The following is a 16595-nucleotide window of genomic DNA, read 5'->3' as shown; positions in this document are numbered from 1 at the left end:
ACCGATTGACAAAGGGCAGTGTGTATTTTATTGTGTTTTTACACTAGACTGCGTCTTTAATTAAATGCTAAATGTTAATTAACCAAGATGTTTGGTGTTGGTAATCTGTCCAAGATCACACTTCAGTGAGGACATATTAGTGGACATTGTTAACAGTAATGACATTTTTTGGTCGGACCGTCGTGTTAAATGTCTCATTTTTGAGCGAGGAAGGCGTCCCGCTGATAACGTTGGCAAATGTCACCCGGTTCCGCTCTCCTTCCTCTGCGTTAAAGGACAACAAATGTGGCGTGGAGGCAGAACCGATGAATGTGGCGTTTGTTTGTTTGTTTGTTTGTTTGTGGGATACCGCTGACAAAATGGCAGCCGTGTCGGCAATTTGGCGCCTGTTGACCTTCCTAAGGTGAGGAGAAACAAGATGAATGAAGGCGCTTCTGGTGTCGGGCTGCTCTTGGAGTCCGCTAACGCTAACACTGTTTTGTAGTTTTCTCAACTTTGACCCCAACAGGAAAGCAAAGAAAACAAAATGGATCACAGTTAGCGTGCTGACATGTCTGCTGCTGTTGCTCCTATTTTTGTTGTTTGTCCTCATTCACCTTTTCTAAACTTGTATTTTCTTTTTTTTTTTGGTGTGTGGTCTTTTATCTAAAGTTTTTACGGTGAGTTCCTGTTAACCCATGTTTACTTCTTCTGAGTCATTTGACTTTTTACACTGTCAGCATCTGCTGCCCCCGCGTGGCCAAAAGGTTAATTGCACCTTTATTGCAAACTTTTCTTTTTCTTTATCATTTTAGGACTATATATATATATGTATGTATATGTATGTATATATATATATATATATATATATATATATCAATGAGAAAACACTGTCAGAGGTAAAGAGTGATGTGTGTGTGCGAATAATAATGATAATTTTTCATACTTTGTGTAGGCAGTCAGTCCAACGTGCATGTGTGTATTATACATGTATATATTATATGCCTAGATTTTATTTTAAAAGTGACAAACTCAACTGAGCATCAATTCTGCCTATAAAACACGTTAGGTTACATTGTTAAAAGTTGGCTCCCTCTAGTGGTGATAATACGACATTACAGTCAAACACAAACCTGCTTTATCATATGAACATACAAATTACAATATTAAAATTAACATTAATATAAAATAGGCCACACGGTGGAAAAAAAAAAGTGGTTAGTATTTTGGTCTCATCGTCCGGACATCGAGGGTTTAATCTCCTTTGTTCTCCCTTTGCATGCTACCACATTGCAAAATGTGCTTAAGTTATGTTAATTGTAGACTCTAGTTGTGTGGATGTGTCTGGGAACGAGTCCATGGAGGAGCCCACCTCTCACCTAAAGTCAACTCACCTATGAGGAAGAAAACAGATGGATTAAAATAAAATGATGAGTATTAAAATAAAACTATCAATATTAAAGTAATAAGGCGCATGTAGGTTTAAAAACATTTATTGATAGACTCACAGCATTAGAACGAAGCAACAAAAATCAGTAGAAACACAAACACACGTATGTGCATCTTAAATAGCAGCTACACACACACACACACACACACACACGCATTCCTGCAGGCGATCTGTAGATTCTGCATAAAGTTCTCTTGTGTTTTCCCTCACAACTCCGTCTTCATCCCAGAGAGAGACACTTGAGGCTGGACATCCTCATCTGACAACCCCCCTTCCTCTGTCCTCTCAAGAGGGGCTTTGCTCTTCTTCTTCTTCTTTTTCTTCTTCTGGCTGTCAGCTCCTTTATCTCCTTCCTCTTTCTTGTTCTTTCTCTTCTTCTTCTTCATGTCCTCTGCCATAGCCGCCTGGTCTCCCTTCTTCTTGGGTGTCCATGCCTCCTGCAAGCAGGCTGGACAAAGATCCAGAGGTCAGCATCGGGGTGTGGTTAGTCTAATTGTGTGTGTGTGTGTGTGTGTGTGTGTATGTCACCTGAATCCTGTCCTTTCAGCACATGCTTCTCACACAGGTAAGTGGTCAGGTCCTCTTCCTGGTTGCCTTTGTACCAGTCTTCAATCACATCCTCATACTGCTCCACCAGTACGTCACACTGACAGACACACACACACATGTTAGAAATCCTGTTGACGGGTGTGTACGTGTGTGATAACGCACCCTCTTCTTGAGGTCGGCCACCTCCGCCGACGTTTCATTCCACAGCTCAAATGGAATGTCCATGACCACGTTCACGCCTTTATTGACCAGACCGTGGAGGGTGGAGAAGGTCTCCGACATCCCCTGCACACACACACAAACACGTTAAGAGCGAATACGACGACACACAGAAGCTTTTACTTTGAAATGAGACGAACTTTGGCAAAGCGGTTGCTGCCACTTCTCTCTTTGTGCAGGTTGTACTCCAGCAGCCTCTGACACACGTTCTCCACCACCTCAATGAAGCGCAGGTCACTGTGGACAGATGAACAACTGCACATGAGACTGACCTTTGACCTTATTTCATACCCATAAGGTTTCTAACACGTTGAACTGACGCACACTTCCACACTTCCACTTGTCTGGCTGTGTCTGAAATACAATATGTCCATCAGTACACTTAAATACGCATACTATGTGCACTTAGTTCCTGAGTGCAGCCATTTTGATTGTGTTGTGCGGTTCTAAATTGATAACCGTTATTACGCACTTACCGGAAATGATGATTATGATATTTACCTGCTTCTTCTTCTCTCCTTTTTTATGGTGAATTGCAACCACTCAAGTTAGCCAAATGCTAAGTCTGGCAGTGTTTAAATTGAGAGTTATTAATGCACGTACGGTAAAATGTTGTGCACTGTCCTGGATGTTGCACTCAAAATGGCCAGAATTATGAGTGTGCATTGATTGACACTTACCACCCTCTCTAGTCGCCATTTTGGCTGCATATGGCAGAATGGTTGAGCGGTTGCAAATCACAAACAGGAAAGAAGAAGTTAAAAAATATTGTGATAATGGTTTCCAGCAAGTGCGCAATGACAATTATGGGTTCAGGACAGTACAGTATACTTATTCTTTGACACCCTCAGGAACAGAGTACAGTATATCTATTCAAGTGTTCCACACACTTACGACTTGACGTATTTGATTGGCGGAGAGCCCTTGCTGTCGATGAATCGATAGTTTCTGTCGATGACTTCCTTTGTCTTTCCAGTTTCTTCAAAAGCTGACTTCATCTCGATGCTGACAAACTTGCACACTGAAGACACAATCATCATGAACATCAGTCAGATTGTCACCCATACATGGCCATGACTTTTATGTACTGACACATGTCCCTTCCCTTCAATTACTGATTGAATTGTAGACAAAAATAACGTATGAGCATTGAATGCATCACCAATGCAATGTCCAATTCATCATCATATACTAATGATTGCAGGGCACCATGCTTGTGTATGATGTCATGCTAAGTGACAGTTTCCTAATATATTATTGGGATTACGTTATCATAGTGTTGGTGTTACTAATGTTATTATGTAAAGGTGTTAATTTTGTATTAAGTGTTGCCCACTTCTCCGTTACCTTCACAATTGTCCGGAAGATGAACCCATTCATCATCGCCGTCGCTCTTCTTCGCCGTTCCAGCCGCAGCAACGATGAAGAAAAGCCAAATATGAACCACTAAACTCATCCCAGCGCCTTTGAGAATGTTTCACTTGTACTTCTAACGTTGAAAAATAAGCAATGTTTTCCACTATTGCTTGGAGCTTCAGATCGTCGGAGCTCAAAACCACTTCCGGTTTCAGGTCTTGGTCGACCAATTAGAGAGCAAGAAGTGTCACGAGCTGGACCAATGAGAGCCAAGGAAAAGGCATCAGTCGCGGTGCAGTTGTCATTTAATCCACAGGTAGGCGCTAAAAGCACACACACCTGAGTTGACTAGACGCTCAGACTATATAATACACATTTTATTCTAACATTTGTTTTCACATAATGTGGAGCAAAGATGTTGCAGTTTTAACTTTGTCTAAAGTGTTTCAAACTTGTAGAATTCAATTACCGCACTTCTGTGATTAAAATGACTGTTGCATGTAACTGCGTTCACACAGTGAAGTGCTGCTAAGTACTAGGCGCCCTCAGGATATATTGTAAAATATAAGTACATAAGTGTGGCAGTGGAAACATACAATTGTGACAGTCTTCAGTGGACGACTGTCGTTGCACATTTACTGTAAATGACAATAACAAAGAATTTTTCGCTTCTTCTACTTCCCTTTTTTTTAAATTGATACCACTCGTGTTAGTCCCTCCTCTTCCGCTTACGTAGCCAAGATGGCTATCGTTTGAATGCGCGCGCTCCCATACTGAGCAGTTTGATTGCTGAAGTACGTTCCATTGTAAAATACAATGAGCAATGGACACTTACCACTCACAACTACCTTTGATTCGTAACAAAAGTGGAACTCAAGTGATTGCAAATTCACAATTAAAAGGGAGAGAAGAAGAAGCGAAAATTGTAAATATCGCGACGTCATTTCCTCATTTCCGGTAAGTGAGCACTATCACTGTTAAAAATTCGCGCCACCAGGAAGTAAACAATGTGTCCATGGAGGGTGATAAGGGTCCATTGCTGCACACTTAGCACTAGCGGCGTGGTGTGTGCAACATCCGGGTACTTGCCTCACGCTGCATTTTGCCCTGCTTCTCATTGTGAACACACTAATACACATGCAGTTTTAATGTATTCCACCAGAGAGCGCTGTTGAAAACAATTTAAAACAAGGTTGATGTTTTCCATCATGTAGTTTACCACTATGTATTTGTTGTTGTCATTTATTTATGATTACGTGGATGATACTATTCTTTTTAAAGCTGATTTGTGTTTCCAGTCAGTGCTAAAGTGATATGTGTGTCAACAGATTTTCTTCGTGGAGCAAACATCATCCCAGATGAAACTTGAACAACCTTTGGGGCCTTCAGGTTAAGTTCTCCTTCAAGTCAAGGAGCAACATTGTGGTGAGTTTTTCATGCAACAAACACACACACACGTCTACAAAAACAGTGGAGAGTTTTTGATTTGCTTCATATATGTTTTTTATAGAATCTAAGAGTACAACTATGTAATTGATGTAATGATAACTGTTATTTCACGTTGGTGCAATGGTGAAGATGAGAGTGTTCCTCAGTCCTTCAATGATGGTCCTCTTATTGTGAGAGGTGCTTCAACGTGCTGCTGCCTGCCAAAAGGACAGCCGGCTCCTCATTACGTACACACACACACACACACACACACACACGTACGCTGGCAGATGAGTGTGTGTCTCATAGCACAAGTTGACACTGAGTTGGTGGAGGGGAGCTGGATGCAGCGTGCGAGAGAGAAAAGATGAAAGCTGGTTCCTATTCAGCAGTGCAGCCCACACAAGAGCTTTGTGTGAAACACACACGCACACATGCTATTGAAGAAGCAAAAAGAGCTTTCAACAGTCACACAATCAGCTCACGGACAATGTGGTGTTTAAAAAAAAAACAAAAAACTGTTGGTCAGTGTGCATATTTGAGCCGTAGTGTGTTGTGTGCATCGCTGGAGAACATCTCCAAAGAAGCGAGCTGAGGTTGCTTAAGATAGCGAGCGCTTTAAGTGGCGGCCCCTGCTGACTGTTTCATTCATACATTGTATTTTGCATTACGTTGTCTTGTGATGTATCTCCAAAACACTTCCAAAGAGGTTAACTGAGGTTGCTTAAACTTGTTAGTCATGTGACCCCTGCTGATTGTTCTATTATGCATAACAGGGGTGCCACAGGGTCGCATGAACATATCTGATAAAAGTTATCCTGTCACTTATGTAGAAAAACAGTCAATAGTCTCATGGCTTTGCTTTGTGTCATGAACTCCATTATGAAAATGTGTGTTTTTATACACTTCTGTATCATAAACTATTATTTCATGAGGAACAGGAAATGTACCCACTGTTGAACCTTTTGAATATGTTGCCTTGACTTCGGCTGTATTGCTTTTTTCCGTAATCATTTTCAATTCTTATATATTGATAATGTCCGATGGGAAATGCTAACCGGATGTAATACATGAAGTGTGTCTCCTAATGAATGTTATGTAGCTATTTTTACTCACATATTACCGGTACTCAGGTTATGTACACAACTACTGAGGAATTATGTGTAATTATCTTTATTGCCATTTTCATATCATTATGATATCAAGTACTTTGATTACCTGTAAACCTTGAAAATATGAAGTACTAATTATGAATATTTGCAACAGTATTTCAAAGTTTACCGGTTAGATGTATGATCATTTTGAATTGCATAATGAAAAAGTAAAATACATATAATGTACATAAATACTCATATTTATAAACATAGTAAATATATGTTTCTATGTATTTATAGTATAAGGTAGATCTTTGGGGCTTGGTCGTTTTAGTAGTATCTCGTAAGTGTGATCACCCCCTGATACATGGTGTCGTCCACACAGGAAATTCATGCACACTTAAAAAGGCCTCACAGGAAGTAGGATAGTTTTTTTTCTCATTCAGAACCAACAGGACCCAAAATGGCTTCTTTTGAAAGTCGCTCCTAATGAAGAGTTCCCGAACAAACCAACACTTAAAATATATATATTTTTTTGTAAGGATGCTTTTATTAAAGTCAACAACGTGCGCTAGCGGCCGCTTCTAGAAAAATAACACAATCATACGTTCATTCAGTGGAAAAACAAAGGAGTTTTTTTTTTTGTTTTAAAGCTGAAAATACCCTTGAAGGGTGAAGGGGGGGCACCTGATGTCACGTGTGTGTGTGTGTGTGTGTGTGTGTTTGACACCTGAAAGCTTTACTTTGTGTACTGGCCGTACGGGTCTGTGGATGATCACACGCACACACATTTATATCATTTTATATTGGTACTTAAATATTATGATTAATGCAGGGAGGAACTCACACACACACATACACACACACACACACACACACACACACACTGCTTTTCTTCACGCCCTGTGTGTTTGTCCTTGTTGTCCTGCTGTTGTCAGAACATAAATCCTATTGTCAAAGTCATAACATTCCGTGTGTGTGTGTGTGTGTGTGTGTGTGTGTGTGTGCGTGCGTGTGTGCGTTTATGTGGGTACACTAATCACATGTGTCCAAGTGAGTGGGCACATGCATGTGAGTGAAAGTGTGTGTGTGTGTGTGTGCATATGGGAATTAAACACAATGAAGCCCTACCCTCAAGAGACAGTGGCGTCTAAGCGTGTGTCACTGAAGGAGATTTGTCTTCTAAAGAGGCGGTGGGACAACACACACAAAGTCAGAATCAGACAGCCATTACTGATATTGATCCATCAGAATGATTGATTATCAGCTCTGTGTGTGTGTGTGCCCATCAATCAAATGAGCTTTTACAGCAATCAATACTCGTCAATAAGCATGTTCATTTCTAATATTTGGGGGTGGAAGTGCCCTTTTAAAAGGCTTCTGTGTTGTCATGGTGATTGGTGTGATTGATGGCCCGCCCCCCTCTGTATTGCAGCAGGTCACCATGGCAACATGACAGGAAAACACGCCCCTGGTGGTGCTCACGGTTACTGCAGCCTTACGTTATGTGGCGGAAGCAGTGCGTTTGTGTATGTGTGTGTGTCTGTGTGTGTTTGTGTGTGTGTGCGTGCTCAAACATGCATAAATTGTGTAGCGCTGACATTCGCGTCAAAAGTCGTCCGCTCATGCCAGAACAACTCCTAAAGAACCTTCCAGAGGAAAATAAGGTTCGTGTTGGTAGCAAAAAGACAAAAGTGCTGCGTGTCCTCAGTCATTCGCCGCCATCACTTCCTGGCGCCTTTCAAGTCAGTTTGTTTTGTTGAGCAGCTTAGAAAAAAACGTAACAAAAAGACGGAAGAACTGAATAAGAGGAGTCTTGGAGGCAACAAGAAGCAAACCACAATAGTCCTATTATTGTTATTATTATTATTATTATTATTAGTGTTATTACTCGTAGAAGTGTTAGAAACAGTTCCTTGGCCCTGATTGGTGCAGAAAGGGTCGGGGTGAGGGAGGGTGCAGGCTATTACAGCAGAGTTAAGGGGCGGGGCTTCCCTTTGTCCTCCTCAGGCGATGTTGACTTTGGTCCAGTCCTGGTACTTGTTGGTGTTGCAGTGGGCTAAATTGCTTAAAGGGACAAATGAGCGTCCATTTATTCCTCCTTCTTTGACGTTTTGCTGCTCGTCTTTCCGTAACCGACCAACAAACTTTCCGAGAAATGTGTCGTAGTGTTATTGCAAAGTGATGTCATCGCATAAAAAAAAAACAAACACGCGAATGCCTAATACGCTAATTGGCTCGTTGACAGGCTAATGCATGTTTAGCTAGCTAGATGTCCTGTTCCAGTGGGCGTGGCTTGCAACCGGGCCCGCCTCCTTTCTGGAAATGTCTGAGGCCAGTCTGACATCGTCTTTATAGTTGCGTGCTGACAGAGTCCTCGATGACCTCGCAGCTGTCCTCGATGACATCATCACAGGGTCCCACCCACCCGCCCATCATCATCATCAGTCCGCCCCCGCCAGCACCCTCCACGCTGCCCCCGACCTGGAAAACGTCCTCACTGGAGTCCAGGAGGCGTGAGCTAGACTCGGACATGTTGGAGGTGCAGTGCAGCGACTGGCATGGGCACGGCGGCGGTGGGGGGAGCGTCAGGAGGGAATCGCGTCCGTTTGTTCTGCGTGACGAAAAGGAGGGACTGCTGGCGTCCACCGAGCGGCCCACCTCGTTCAGGCGAGTCTCGCTGCGGGTCACGTGACCCAGTCCCAAGTCGGTGCGACCCCCTCTCGGCAGGAGTAGCCCGTCGGAGATGGTGTAGGAAGGCGGGGATTGAAGAGGGAGTGGCATGGGCGGGGCTCTGCGTTTGGAGCGGGAGAACAGGAAGGACAGGCGCTTGAAGGAGTCCGTCTTTGCCGTCGGCGCCGAGAGACGCTGAAGGCGGCTCCTCGTGCGAGCCAGCGAAGACGACAGTGCTGATGCCAGGGATGACGATGGAGGGGGAAGGGTAGTGGAGGCAGAAAGTAGGACCCCCGTCGTCTTTAGCCCGTTGCTCTTTGGTTTGCCCTCCTCCTCTTCCTCATCCTCCTCCCCCCAGCACATGCCCTCCACCTCCTCCTCCTCTTCTGCCTCGCCCTCTTTCTCCACACCGCTCATCCCAGAGATGGAGCGCACCAAGGCCGAGACACCCAATGTCGGCGCCGGCCTCGAGTCGTCCACCAGCGGCGTGGTAAAGGTCACGCCCTTTGATCGCTGGCCGTCGCCTGGCTCGCTGTCGTCCTCTGAGGCCACGCCCCCGTCATCTCTGGCTGCGTCACTGGAAGACGAGTAGTGTCTGCGAGGAGGACGTCTGTTGCCGAGGAGATCCAGGACCTCGTAGCGGAAACTGGAGATGTCCTGCTTCAACTCCTGGAAGCACACAAAGACGCGTTTATTACGAGAAGACGCAAGCCGAGGTGGTCTTTCCTGTCTCCGCCCACTTCCTTCGCTTGAGCCAACACTTGCTAACACATTTGAAGGGTTTGGCTGTGTCACAAATGGAATACTATTAGTATACTTCAATAACTATACTGTGTACTTGGTTCCTCAGTGTGTGAATTTTGTTCAGTGTTGTGCCAAATCTCTCGAAACCAATATAAACACTTGCTACTACACTTAGCTAATATTAATTCACTTCACAACGTAGTACGCTTCAATAAGTATCCTATGCACACTGCATACCTAGTGATGTCATACTTGTTCAAAGTCCAACTTTTACAGTAATTGTTTGTGCACAACTGCAATGCCCCGGTGAACAACGAGGTTGAATGTGCGTCTATCTGTTGTGACAAATGTCATCACAAGCCACCCACCATATGGGATCTGTGTTCACCGTGTGTGTGTGTGTGTGTGTGTGTGTGTGAGTGTGTGTGTGAGAGAGAGAGACATTAGTGCCAGATTATGCATGCTCATCAGTCCAAGTGAATCCAGCGTCCACTTCATGTGCTTTCTGCAAGCGAAAGCCACATTGGAAGTCATTGGAAGCTCATCAAAGTGCAAGGCATTATGGGAAACATGATGGAGAGCGCGTGGACCATTAATTCTGGAATCAGACCGCCGCCACCGCTTGCAAAATTAAACCCCGTAGCCAATATCTTTTTGTCTGTTGCTGGAGTGGTCACCATGACAACAGCCTACCAGTAGTCCTACCCACCTTAAAGTTCTCCTCCGTCAGGCCCTCGTCCGTCTTGGCGCTGCGGATCATGGCAGCCACGTACCTCTTCACCAGGTTCCGGATGACTTCCTGTTGGAAACGGAGTGGAGCACAAGAAGGACCAGAGGTTACTTTCATCAATTAGGCGACCACACGTTAATTAACTCGCCAGCAAGTGTGGGAGAGAATGTCCACTGCGACCTGGGCGAGAGACTCAATGCTAGCGTGGCGTTCTCCCACGGCCAACACATGCGTCGTCCAAGCAGGACGCGGTGGCGAGCTGTCGCTCTCCGCCTCTGCCAGCGCCACAGAGAAGGACGCCTTCTCATGCCAGTCAGGACAAGATGGCGGCATGTTTAAGCAGCCGCTGCCAAAGACAAAGACTAAGGCTGTATCTCAGCTGGCTCACTTCCGTACTTAAACTTCAAACATTTTGAGTGTATACATTCACAAAACCACTTAGTGGTTGCAATTCACAAGGAAAAAGCACAGAATAAGACGAAGAGGAAGTGGGTAAATATCATGATTGTCATTACCAGTAAGTGGGTAAATAGAGTCATCCATTTGGGACAGCACTATGCTGTTTAAAATTACACCAGAGTTTTTTACTGTGCACTTTTACTTTGTTTGTGCCACATATAAATTTGCAGCTTTCTTTTGATGACAACATCCAGGTACTGGCAGTGCACTGCATTTTGACGCGCTGTCCTGTATACTGCATACGGCGCTGCTGCGACTGGAACTTTAATTTCCCTGAGGGCACACGTCCAAGGGATCAATAAAGTTCTCTGTAATCTAATTTAATCTAATCTAAAATAATTTCTCAGAGTGGTTAAGGTCCATGGCTGCACAGTCACCATTATGATCGTTTTTTTTTTTTTTTTTTTTAGAAACATCCGGATACCGACTGCATTTTACCATACCCCTCGATGTGTACTAAGACTAAAAAAGTGCACCAATTGAAACCAAGCCAAAGCACTGCTGCTCAGAGGTGATGCAGGAAAGGAGGCGCGCTGGATTTAGTCAACAGATCCCGACGAGAATCCATCAAAGTGAGCTTGACACCGTGGAAACCAATGTAGTGTTTTATCTTACAATACGGCGTGAAGAATCGGCTGCACTGTTCACTTCCTTTATGATCACCAACGCCACGGCGGGAAAGCGGTGTGCGCATTTGTCAAGGACATCGACGCAAAGCGGGGAATTTTAATCAGAAAGCTGCTGACGTTTGACACCGGCTGCCTACATTTGGGACATAAAATCACTTAACCTTCAGCGGAATCATGACATGCTTCCATATAAGATCAGAGGGCGGCGGCGGCAGCGGGGGGGGGGGCAACCTCTGACGTGGGAATGACAAAGTGAGGATTTCTTGTGAAAAAGGATCGTGTTGAAAATCAAAATGGATGCCCGCTTATTCATGGTTCGGCATCAGAATTCAGAACCCAATTTCATAATAAATTGTCTTAAAGTATGAATTTTTAATCTCATTCACTCTACGTCAGTTATAATGGCAGGATACTTACAACCTAACTACTGATGTTGCATCAGCGGTTCAGTCAGCTGTCTTCAAATTGAAGCGAGGTGAACAAAAGTTAATGTATGATCATAAGTCGTCGGTGGAATTCTAACAGGCAAGCATTGTGGATTATGTAGACATGGATTGGAGAACCTCCGTCAGAGTCGCGTCCCACCACTTTGCTGCTTTTAGATGGAAATAGTCAACCAGGTTGAAGGTTCGACTGTGACTCAGATTCTATCTGTTCTATTGATTAGCATTCATTAGTGGTGAGTCAAAATGACCCCTGAATACTTTCATGCAACCCTTGGTGGAAAATGTTTGGACACAGTAGAAGTAAGTGTTGGACCCTTGGCTTTATCGGCGCTTACTTGACCCACAAAAAAATACCCTGCGTAACACACCTGGTAGTGCTGGTTCTGTATCAGACTGTCAGCATGACGCTCCTGCAGAGAAGAAAGCAAAAGTCACGTTACACACTCCAAAAGCATGTATTTTATTTTATTTGCCAGAGTGACTGCTGTAAGTGGCAGTGGAGTATTTGGATTTCATTTGGAAAAGAAGATAAGAGTGCACACACACACACACACACACACACACAGAGAGATCTCTGCAGTGCTGCGTGGCTCTGTGAACTTATGTGGGCTGCATGGCTTATATAACTCAGCTGACTTCAGATGAAGTGAACATGCCTGTGTGTGTGTGTGTGTGTGTGTGTGTGTGTGTATATGCGCATGTGTGCAGACTGAAACGTGTTCACTGGGACGTGTTTAATCGTTCTCATGGACAAACAGCTGATGACCAACTCTGTTCTGGATCTCTACAGGGGAACGCAACACGTGCGTCAGAAACGACCTAAATGAGGTCTCGCGTCCGGGTGATCCGGCCTTCACTTACGGTGAACTCTCGCAGGTTCTCACACTTGTGCGGGTCGTCCTCGGGCGGCTGTCCTCGGTCGCACAGCTTGTTGTGGAGCCACATGAGCAGGTACCAGATGGACTTGGGGCTGGGAACGATGTTGAATGGAGGTGGCAGCGTTCCGCCCTCGTCGAAATAGCTCATCCACAGCTTTGTGCGGGCAAATTTCCACTCGATGTCGGCGTGGTCCTGAAAACATATCGTACACATGTGACAGTGGGGAAAATAAGTATTTGATCCACTGCTGATTTTGTAGAGATATGAACAGTCAACAACTCTTATGGTAGGTTTATTGTAACTGAGACCTGTAGAAAATAATATTAAATAAAGGTTATTCATTAATTAGCATTAGCACACATCTCAGGAGGGATGCCAAAAGGGTCAGTTTTTGTGTGTCAATGTCATATGACCAGATCACATTCTCCCAAGGCTTGTCACCTGTCATTCAAGCGTTGATTGCCAAACCTCGGATGTGTATTATTGACCAGGGGGACCTTGCGGACGTTGCAGGATTTCAATGCGTTTTAGCCAAGTGTGTTACTAATGCTAGGTGACTGTACGTTAGGGTGCATCAAATTTGAATGGGAAATTTTAATTTCATAATATCAATTTGGCTGGCATTTCATCTTTTTTCTAATAAACATAAAAATCTCTTTTGCAAAGTTTTGAGGAAATCCATCAAAATTTAATAATTGTGTTTTTTGATGCACCCTACTGTACGTCCAGCTCCTCCCTTGTAATTCTGAGCTGTTTGCAATGGTTATGTGTCTGGCTGGAGGGTGCTAACTTTAAACGTGTGGTAAGCTTTAAATCCGGCCCTTTTCCTGCTATGAACATGTAAGCTGTGCTGCAGGTAAAACACACACATACACAGGAGTCTTTGCCCAGTGCTGGCGGTGTCATTTTGAGCCAGTTGCAAACAGATATTAAATTGCAGTTTGCATTTTAAGAGGTGCAAAATAACACCGTGTGTAAGGACAAAGTCAGTGTAAAGTTGGCATAACAGCGTTACGTGTTTTAAATGATATGTTGTCGGTCGTTGCGTGATATGTAAGAAGCTGCTGACACAAGTTGCACTTCACTTTATGGAGTCATCTTTACCCTTTTTCAAAATACTTCTACACTTTAGATAATTAGTTGGTAGCCATTATGTGCCAATAATTTCATAGTTGGCAGTCTTCCTAGCGTTTAAAGCGAACACTCACCGCACCTCCTTTTGGGTGGTGTCACCGAAGCGGGTGATTTTATTAACGCGTGGTAAGTATAGGTCTTCTGTTAAACACACAGGTTATTTTTTATTCATTTGAAATTGAAATTATAATCAAAATAGGTTATTTATAAATAGATGTTTTCTCAGCGCCAGCTGTCGGAATGGTTCAATCTTGATCACATGACATTTTTACATGGTAATCCAAGTGTTGATTATTCTAAGACACTCCTACAGTCAAACTTGACCAAGTCTCCCATAATTACGTCCCACACTTGGCGTAGGAAGCGAATAGTAGGGATGAGTGAGTACACCTGTATCTGTTTATCCATCTATCCATATCTGTACGTGGGCGGGGCATAAACCGAAAATGGATGTGGTTTAACCGGACATGGGTGGGACTTAAATGGTTATTTTAAGTCTAAAATTGATGTGGGTTGATCAGAAGTTGCCATACGTATCGTTTATTATTCAGCTATATGTGTACTGTGTATGTGTGTAGGCGATCTTTGAGACATTATTCTATACTTTTTCATGTTCTGTGTGAAGTTAATTATTCATTATCTTCATAATAATAATAATAAACATAAACATTGTTGACTGTATTTTTTTCTGAAGCACCGCATTCAGTACTACAAGCAGTTTTCCAACTGACTTTATATCGCCAACCGAAGTAAGGATGAAAAAATTGACCGTCAGTGACTGATGCACAATTATTCCCGCTGTCTTGTGAAATGCACCATTTACGTTATTTACGTTACCATTTACTGCAATGTATTGAGAGTGGTGTCATATTTTAGCACGCTTATGTCAGTTATACATGCAGAATGCACTACTGTGAAAGTATACCTAGTGTTGGTCAGTCAATGCAGGTTACCGTTGCCACTGTCTGTGTACTGCTAACTGATAATTGACAAAATTCTTATATTGTAGGTAGCACACCTGTTTTATGATGACTTCATGGAATAAGGAGAATAATAATAACACATTTCAAGGAAAGAAATGTGGTCATGCTACCGCAGTTGAGTTGTTGATTGTCTGCACAGTACATTTAAGTGTGGGCTGCATCCTTTCGTACCACATCATAACATTGAAACATGGCTGACTACTTTGTGTTTGCGTCACTCACGGCAATGAGCTGGTAGGAGTTGTTCATCATGGCGATGAGCATGTTGAGGAGAACCACCAGCGAGATGACGTTATACGTCCCGAACATGGTCGCTCCCACAAACTCGGTGAACTCATGGCGCGCCTTCACGTTGGTGACATAGAGGTTGAGTAGACCGAAAATGGACCAGAAGAGCGACTGCAGCGTCTCAAAGAGCCTGCAGGGGGAAGGGCAGAAGAAGGAGAGGTCACAAATTATTTTTTTGTTATTTGATGTATATTGTTAAAAATGAGCATCACATGAATGTGCTTGTATTCATGAAAGTGTGTGGAAGTGTGAGTGTGGACAATTCCACTTATACCTATGACGTTAATTATATGATGCTAGGTGGTTGTAGATAATAAATTCTAAATAATTGGTAAAATTAGTGGACAACAAAAAGACACTACTACTCAAAGCCCAGAGAGACCAGAGTCAAAGTGTGAAATAAAGCGTCCTCTATGTTCTTCTCAGCTTTTTAAGTCCAAAAGAACTTGACATGTCGCCTGGCGTGGGCCCCTCCATTTCCTGCCTCGTCTCTGTGTCACTTCCTGAGGACGCAGCTCGTTGAATCTTTGATGAAGCAACGATTGGCGGTGGCGCTCGGCCTCGTCTGGGGGCGCTTGTATTTGTGCCGCATTAAATATTCAAGGACGACATTCATTCTCACGGCGGCTTGTGTTGCGTGTGCATCAGTCAGTGTATGTGTGTAAATGGAGTGCGACACAGCCATGTTATTATGAAACCAGAAATGTGATGATTTAGTGCCTCTTTTTCTCATGGAACTCAGTTTGGTGATAACTCTCCTTTTGGCTATGTCCACATGAACATGGATATTTTCAAAAGGAGTTTTTTTTCTCTGTGTTTTGGCTTCTTCCACGCGCAAATGTAGGTTTTTGTCTTTAAAGTGGAGATTTTCCAAAATTTTGGCTTCAGCGTTTGTGTGCAGGATTCTGATTGGCCAAAATGTGCATCACAGCCTGTGAATGTGATTTTATGTGGATGGAGATTTTTTGTCACGTGCTTGAACTCCCATCATGCACTAAACTTTCAGCTGCCGGCTGGCGGATGCTGGCAGGCAGTGCCGTCATCTGCCAGTCATGTGGAGGTGTTCTGCAGCCAGTTGTTTTCACTCCTCCTCATGCGCGACTCATGCAGAGACACGTTGCATCACCGTGTCAAACACTCCAACACGTTCGTTCGCATGACAGGGACGGTGTGATGGACAGATGAGATATGGGGGTGGTTGCACACCTGAATACAAGCAGGAAGTGCACTATTCCCTCAAAAGTACTTGGATCAAAACAATAACAAAATGTAGAATCTTCAAACCAGTAAGGATTATGGGGGATTGATTGTGTCTCCGCTGAATCTGATGTTCTCTCGCTCTCTGTGACTCTCACACACACGCACACACACAGAGCAAACAAATGTTGACGCAGCCCGCAGGGCTGCCATCGCTCTGTTTGCCTCCTCCGTGGTGAGCAGTGTGCTCGTTTAGCTTCCACACAAAGTGGATGTCTGCAGCCCCACAACAGATGAATGGTGTCTGCGTGATATCCTTCATGGGATAGTTTTCACTGTTTCCCGTCCGATTTGCGGC

General features: G+C 43.8%; 3 protein-coding genes across 3 annotated transcripts in view; 1 reads left to right on the top strand and 2 right to left on the bottom strand.

The window, feature by feature from the left end:
• Positions 1 to 1463: 1463 nt before the first annotated feature.
• cnpy3 (canopy FGF signaling regulator 3) lies at positions 1464 to 3773 on the bottom strand. Its single transcript, XM_058066611.2, has 6 exons — positions 3545 to 3773; positions 3092 to 3218; positions 2338 to 2434; positions 2141 to 2263; positions 1958 to 2075; positions 1464 to 1877 (listed from the first exon to the last, which is right to left on the bottom strand). Exons 1-6 carry the CDS (start codon positions 3651 to 3653, stop codon positions 1636 to 1638), a joined length of 816 nt encoding a protein of 271 aa, XP_057922594.1. The 5' UTR covers positions 3654 to 3773; the 3' UTR covers positions 1464 to 1635.
• Positions 3774 to 4289: 516 nt separating this feature from the next.
• The window catches only part of LOC131125248 (GRB2-associated-binding protein 1-like), a 64628-nt gene continuing 52322 nt past the window's right edge, over positions 4290 to 16595 (top strand). The window contains exons 1-2 of the mRNA XM_078795513.1: positions 4290 to 4510; positions 4882 to 4978. The gene's annotated coding sequence lies outside the window, so the exon portion shown is untranslated. The remainder of the gene's footprint in view (positions 4511 to 4881; positions 4979 to 16595) is intronic.
• The window catches only part of trpc5a (transient receptor potential cation channel, subfamily C, member 5a), a 43819-nt gene continuing 33663 nt past the window's right edge, over positions 6440 to 16595 (bottom strand). The window contains exons 13-17 of the mRNA XM_058066605.2: positions 14975 to 15170; positions 12618 to 12827; positions 12125 to 12166; positions 10202 to 10291; positions 6440 to 9417 (exon numbers count right to left, since the gene is read on the bottom strand). Coding sequence (XP_057922588.2) covers positions 8428 to 9417; positions 10202 to 10291; positions 12125 to 12166; positions 12618 to 12827; positions 14975 to 15170 — 1528 coding nt within the window. The 3' untranslated portion in view covers positions 6440 to 8427. The remainder of the gene's footprint in view (positions 9418 to 10201; positions 10292 to 12124; positions 12167 to 12617; positions 12828 to 14974; positions 15171 to 16595) is intronic.

The sequence above is a fragment of the Doryrhamphus excisus genome, linkage group LG2 (assembly GCF_037039965.1).
Source record: "Doryrhamphus excisus strain RoL-2023G ecotype Guam linkage group LG2, RoL_Dexc_Guam_v1.1, whole genome shotgun sequence".
Taxonomy (NCBI): domain Eukaryota; kingdom Metazoa; phylum Chordata; class Actinopteri; order Syngnathiformes; family Syngnathidae; genus Doryrhamphus; species Doryrhamphus excisus.
Note: the sequence above shows the minus strand (reverse complement) of the source record. Positions and strands in the feature narration are given on the sequence as shown.